The following is a 7,263-nucleotide window of genomic DNA, read 5'->3' on the forward strand; positions in this document are numbered from 1 at the left end:
GCCTTCCTTTGATATTGCTGCACCTCTTATGTGTCCATAGCTTGCACTGGGTACATCTTATAGAGTTTCTACTTACGCCTTTTCTACAGATCGAGCAGGGCTATCTTCCTGAAGGAATTTGTGGTTTATCTGCCTTTCTACTTATTAAGACTTTGGTTTTAGCTAGGTTGACTCTAAGGCCCTTCGATTCTAGACCTTGCTTCCACACCCTAAACTTCATCTCTAGTTTTGGCAATGAGTCAGCTATTAGAACAATGCCTGGAGCAGTATGATGAATAAGAGGCACCATAGTCCTCAACTTCATGAATTAAACCCTTTATTGTTAATTCAGAGAATAGATCAATAGTGTAACTTTTGACGACATTGCTAAAAGCTCATTGCCACAATCAACAGCCTAGATCTTATAAGAATATCAACAACAGAGGCAAAGCACCAAACTTCATGTAAAGTGTTAAAGCAACAGATCAGGAGTCACCTGAAGTTTGTTCCTACCAAACATATTTATGGTATTTCCCAACATTTAATCCCAAATACCTTACTTCACCAAGAGGTCAAGAAATGGAAGCAACAGTAGGTAAGAATCCTAACCAGGAGGTCTTTTTCTCATCAATTGCTTTAAATCTAAAGCTTTCGGGATCAAAAAAAACATTTGTGGTAGGTTTCTTGTGATGTGCCATGTCAGTTCGATATGCGGTAGCCCGCTACTGAATGTAGCGTATAGATGTAACGCTTCAAGATTCTCCCGTTGGTGTAACCAGTGAACATTGAAGAATTAACTCCAAGAAGGAAGAAATGTTGTTTACATTTATTTATTTGTTTACCCGACAGGTTGTTACAGAGACAGTAGCAATCCTAGAGATAGTGGCGACAAGGATGTCTCGCTGGTTAGTAGCTGATATGTAGAAAAAGGCTGTCTGTCAGTAGAGAGGAAAAGAGTAAGGTAGTCATGGTGCTGACTAGAAAGGAAGAAAGGCTGAAAGCCTCTCTTCGCATGTCGAGCAAAGGGCAAAGGGAAGTGCTGCTCTTGCTGACACCTAAGAGCTGGTGTTGTTCCTTGGTCATAGCTGACACATAAGAAGAAGAGAAGAAGAAGAGAGAGAAAATTCTCTCTGTTATAGAGGCTATGGTCAGTAATGTAGGTCAAACCTTAAACAAAGGACTGACCTTTTCTTGACCAGTACAGGTCCTAGGGGGTGGAGTGTTTCCTCATCAATCATCTAGTGTGGAGGATTTCCCACTCGTTTTGACAAGCAGCAAGCTGGTGGATTTAGTTTCAAATCTCAGGCAGGGTCAAGCTAGACCCTTACACATACATTTTATCTTTAGGATAAATAATTGATGGAATAGGTTGGCAAATGAACAAGAACAGAACAAAAATTGTAAACAACAACAGTAAAAATAAATGAAAGATACATTGTTTCTTGGGCAGCTGAGTCAAAATATATTTTTCCTGCTCAGTCAGATCTAATAAAAACAAAAATCATAAATTATTATCAATTTAAAAAGAATAATATTTAGGATTTTATTTTAGTTTTAATTTACACTCTTAAAATACAAATGCATTCTCAAACTGACCGAAACGATTTGCACAAGCTTACTCACCTGAACTCTTTGGAAAGTGAACTAAGTTTCCATCTTTCTCACAACTCCAGGGACAAACATACGAACAGAGCTTTTTAATTATATTTTCTTCGTCAATGAAATCTGCACTAAAATTTGAAGAAAGAAAAAAAAGAGGAAAATAACAACAAACATTACAACACAAAATATTGTATTCTTAATTTATATCTAATCTTGTTAGGTAGGGAAAAAGTGAATTCTAAAACGATGATGATGATGATGATGATGATGATGATGATGCATGTGTGTGTGTGTGTGTGTGTGTGTGTGTGTGTGTATACAGATGTGTCTGCGTCACATCATTTTCACATCATGCAATAGTTATCAACGACTGTTAGCCATACAAGATGCCGGGTGAATATATAACGATCTGGGTGTCATGCTTAATGAGAGATGAAAGGCACCCAGAGTACATTGTTAATGAGGTGCGGTCTTGTTAAACACATGAGAATCCCCCTAATCTGATTACCGCAAAACATTAAATGCACCCAATGGCCCCAGTAAAGAAGAACATGCAACTTCAGAAAGCATGAAACTTAAAGTACTTGAATATAAGAAACTATATGGATGAATCTTTACTTCATCTCTAGTTTAAGATGTTAAAGGCAAAGACTTCTCCAAGTTGATTGTCATAAAATAAAAGAATATGGCAACCAATCAATATTTTGACTTGTGAACATCATCAACAGTTTCACATTTCCTTTGTTTTACCTTGCAAGTTTCAACTTGCAATCAAAGGAATGAGGTGGCTGATTTCATTGTTGTCATTTGACACCAAGCCTGCCGTGAGGACTATCATAAAAGGCGTTCTAGCCATGACATTCCTGTCCTTGTTTCTTCAATTATAATCTATCATGGATTATGTAAGTTGTTTAGTGTAATTTATTAAAGACTTGATTGCTCTTTCTAGGAAGTCAGGCAGTCACATAGACATTCAGAAACTGGATCTTCATTCCAACTGCCTGTCAGAAGAGAAACAATGTTTGTAACTTTGAAACTATTTTTCCAAACCATAAATACAAAGTGAGTGGAATGAAAAGCTGATAACCAAGAATCAAAACCATTTTACAAAGATCCAGTTTACGAAAGAGCTCAAAATGCCTCCTCTACCAAATACAGTGTGTATTTGACATAACATTTGAACTCATCCCTTTGTCCTTAGAAATGTACCAGTATTCTCCTGAATGTTGCAACTACTATAAAAGTGAGAGAACAAATGTTTAAACCTAACTTACATATAATAATCAGGATCAAATTTTTCTGCTTCAAGTTCACATCTCTTTTGTGTTCTTTCTTGAGGGGACATTTCATCAGGATACCTTATGTCACAAGTCTCAGAAAATTCTTCCTGAAATAATTGAAAATATATTCTTTTACAAGACTGGGAAATTGCTTTTTGTGATGTTTAGATAGTTATTGAATTTTCCTGGTAAAACTTCTCAATAGATATTGTTAAAAAAAAACGTTCAGCTAAGAGGGAGAGAATAAAATAGCAGCAGCAGATGTAGATATGTCATCTGGGAAATTGCTTAAAAGTAAAGTAACAATATTGTTCATATTAGTGGAACAATATACATAATATAAATTCCTCATCCCACAAATATAAAATTGTATAAAGTGACAAACACATCAGATTTAGGTGAAGTGTTTTTTATCTAACAAAATGCTCATTGAGCTAACTTGGTTTTAATAGTTTAAATCATAATTAATGTCTTGTGGTTTTTGTTGAAGTTGACATTAACTGGAATATTGATCTCTAACAGATACAAGATATAAGGTAATAAATTTGAGAAGGGGAAATATAGTGACCCCGCTACATTATAGGTACTGTCTTCACTGACCCCTGAAAGTTGAAGTTGAGTGTGACAGGAGTCAACTCAGAACAGAATATAAATAGTGTGAGACATTTTTTTTTTATCATTCCACAACCAATTCCTTCCAATATTGCTGATATGTTAGCTGTAAACATGAAGGCCTAAAAGTTGAACAACGTACCAGATTTATCAGAAAATTATTCAGACAGATTGACAGGTTTAGATACATGCTGGTGTAAATCCCTAACTAAAAATATGTTCCAGTTCTACTTTGGAAGATAGTTGAAGAGTGCAGACATAATTTCCATCATTTAAAAGAGAAATAGTTATAGAATGAAAAAAAAAACATGATAAAATACAGTAAGACTCTCACAGCTAAGTTTTGAAATACTCCAGATCTTTTATTAGCAAATCCATAACAATACTGCGGTAGAAATGTATCATTAAGAGCAGAGGGTGGCTCTTGTTCAATGTACCAATCAAATTCTTCCTCTTCGTTTGCATCTTCACCGGTTTTGTGTTCTTTTGTACTTGATGGGCTGGTTTCATCTGAACAGGGAAAACAGAAAAATATTTCATTGTAGACAAAATATGGAAAATGTAATTGTGAAATGAAATTAAAGAGCAAATCTATTAAACTCTCGACATATATTTGTAAACCAGTGAAGTGATAAAATATGGAACAAAATCAGGCATAATTTATTATAAATACAACATTTATATTCATAGGAAAGTTGACTGGGAAATATATATATATTGTGCACACACACACACACACACACACACACATTAAAGTTTGTTTTTATGTTCAGTTATTCTAAAACCAATTTTACATTGATCTGATGGGTTAATCTATACTTTTGCAGAGTACAAATTCATTATTCTTAAAAAAGAATGTTGTTGGCAGTGAATTCAAAGTTTCGGACAGCTAAGCCATTATCTCTCTCTGTATGTATGTATACATACATACATACATATATATGGGAGAATATACAAAAAATAACAACAGACGAGGACAGGTGGTGTAAATAACAAAAGTATATATTAGTATGACGCTCGGGAATACGGAAAGTCTTTGACGTTTCGAGCTACGCTCTTCAACAGAAAGAATACGGAGACAAGGAGAAAAACACGGAGAAAAAAAAAAAAAAAATTGGAGAAAAAAAATACATACATATATATATATATATATATATATATACACACACACACACACAGGCACAAGCATAGCTGTGTAGTAAGAAGTTAGCTTCCCAACTGCATGGTCCTGGGTTCAGTCCCACTGCATGGCACCTTGGGCAAGTGTCTTCTACTATAACCACAGGTCAGATGTATGAAATCTGTCTTGAAAAATTCATCCAACCCATGCAAACATGGAAAAATGGACATTGATCATCATCATCATCATTTAATGTCTGTTGTCCATGCTGGCATGGGTTGGATGGTTTGACCAGGGCTTGTAAGCTGGAAGGCTGCACCAGACTCCATTCTGATTTGGTATGGTTTTCTATGGCTGGACGCCCTTCCTAATGCCAACCACTCCGAGAGTGTAATGGATGGGAGGGAGGTATAGCTCAAAGACAAATTGGGGGTGTGGGGGAATAGACAAAGGCGACATGCTTTCAGGATCTCATTTTTGCTAAGGTGAACAGGTTTCCTTGAGCCCAGCAATTGTCCAAATCTTGGTCCTTTGTCATCTCCTCCATGAGGCTCAACATTTGAAGATCATCTTTCATTACTTCATCCCACATCTTCCCAAGCTCTCTCTTTCACAGCTTCTATTTACATTCAGTGACTGGCACTTCTTTATGCAGCTTTCATCATCCATATATATATTATCACATGAACATCGTCTTTTCTCTTGCACACTACACCTGATTCCTCTTAAGCCCAGTTCTTCTCTCAACATATTTGCATTTTGTCATACATGTATATTGATACTACACATCCAATGGAGAGCAGACTCACTTCATTTCTTTCAACCCTTCACATGTTCTCAGCATTCATAGCCCACATTTCACTACTGTGTAGTTTTACACAAATGTCATACAATCTGCATTTCACTCTGAGATCCGAACCTTTTGTAACCAACAGAGGTAACAGCTCTCTGAACTTTTTCCATCCTATTCTTATTGTAACAGTTACACTTTCAGAAGACACTCCTTAACCCTTAGGTCATCTGGATAACAGAAACTATCTACTACCTCTAAGGATCGCCTACGTATTTCAGGGAAATAATTTTCTGTGTATTCTTAGTTTATGGTTCTTGTGCCACACACAAAGACTACTTTCTCTGTTAACCACCCTGTGATTTTAGTGCACCACTGTCCACAGTTTAAACTTTCTACCTACACCTATTTTACATATTGAGCAGGGCTATTTTACTGAAGGGATTAATAGTTTGTTAGTTTTTCTGCTTACTAGGACTTTGATCTTTACTAAGTTAACTCCAAAGTCCTTTGATTCCAGATTTAGTTTCAACACTGGAATTTCTTATTCTACCACAGATTCATCTATAAGGACAAGGTTATAGAGGGGCTCCTACAGGCAATCTGTTGTAAACACCTCTGTTATAGCCTGAAGGACTATCTATATCTATCTATAATCTATAATCTATCTATCTATCTATAACTATAGTATAGCTGAGTTTGTGAGTGTGTGTGTGTGTGTGTTGCCTCTATAGAAATCCACACCTTACAAGATAGCAACCTGGGAGTCGCACCAATGGATTCCTCATGGTCGAAAATGCCCGGAATCGGACATTTGTTTTTTTTTTTGGTTGCTTCCTAACATGTGAATTTTTGCATTAAAAATAATTCTAAACCAAGATAGGGACTAGACAACTCATTAAGGACAGAGATGACCATAGTTTAGTAGACATTGAGTTTAGAGGTGAGAAAGAGATAAAGGGTATTTGTGGGGAAGGGGGAAAAAAAAAACAAAGATTGCAAAAGACACAGATTCTACAGCGACAACTCAAGAGGAGTTTAGAAGCAATAGATGTATTAAGAGGAAAAGATAGGAGACTTTGATATTATCCAGGTAAGAGATGAATAGCAGGGATTGCTTGAAACACTGACTTCCCGAAAACATTATTTTACTTACTGTATAGAACTTCAATTAATGGAGAGTTAGCTGAATATTTTCCTTTTGGTGTTAGTAGTTTTGTAAGCATTTCAAGACCCTGAAACATTTCACCAGCAACTTTCTTTGGAATTTGGATTGAAAACTTTCCTGGTAAAAAAAAAACAAAAAAAAATAATGTTAGCAGAACAAAGTAGAAACAAAAGAACTACAAGTCTAGGAATTTCATGGAATACCATTTCAGAAGATAATAGCATAACAAAATGCATTCAGACTTTCAGATCCTTGCTTTGAAGTCAGCCATACCAAAAGGGAAGCAAAAGAGAAATGGTAGACACAGCTCAATCTCTAGTTTAATACTTCAACAGCTCTGTGTTTCAATTTTACTGGAATCAACTCACGTACACACACATAACATCCCCACCAACACAAAACACAAACATACACACACACCATCCTACCAAATATAAAACACACTCACTCTCACTTTCCCCCCATTCTTCACCCTCTTTTACTATCCTATATATCTCTCTTCACCCCTACACACTCAATAATACTATAAAGACATGAATCCCCTCAAAAAATTTTAATCTGGAGATTCTACTAGAATAGATGCAAGGGCTAATATATGATTTATAAAAACATGTGACATTAATAAAAATCTGTAAATGTACAACCATCCAGATCTCTGAGTACCTTATTTTTTTTAATATATAATACCTGTACATCATCTCCAAACCTTCTA

General features: G+C 35.8%; 1 protein-coding gene across 4 annotated transcripts in view; it reads right to left on the bottom strand.

The window, feature by feature from the left end:
* Nucleotides 1–7,263, bottom strand: part of LOC106874200 (protein SHQ1 homolog) — a 49,523-nt gene that overhangs the window by 14,173 nt on the left and 28,087 nt on the right. For all 4 annotated transcript variants that reach the window (XM_052978435.1, XM_052978430.1, XM_014921856.2 and 1 more), the window contains 5 exons: nucleotides 6,540–6,668; nucleotides 3,808–3,983; nucleotides 2,856–2,968; nucleotides 1,603–1,709; nucleotides 1,414–1,464 (listed from right to left, as the gene is read on the bottom strand). In XM_052978435.1, coding sequence (XP_052834395.1) covers nucleotides 1,414–1,464; nucleotides 1,603–1,709; nucleotides 2,856–2,968; nucleotides 3,808–3,983; nucleotides 6,540–6,668 — 576 coding nt within the window. The remainder of the gene's footprint in view (nucleotides 1–1,413; nucleotides 1,465–1,602; nucleotides 1,710–2,855; nucleotides 2,969–3,807; nucleotides 3,984–6,539; nucleotides 6,669–7,263) is intronic.

Source organism: Octopus bimaculoides, chromosome 1 (assembly GCF_001194135.2).
Source record: "Octopus bimaculoides isolate UCB-OBI-ISO-001 chromosome 1, ASM119413v2, whole genome shotgun sequence".
NCBI lineage: Eukaryota > Metazoa > Mollusca > Cephalopoda > Octopoda > Octopodidae > Octopus > Octopus bimaculoides.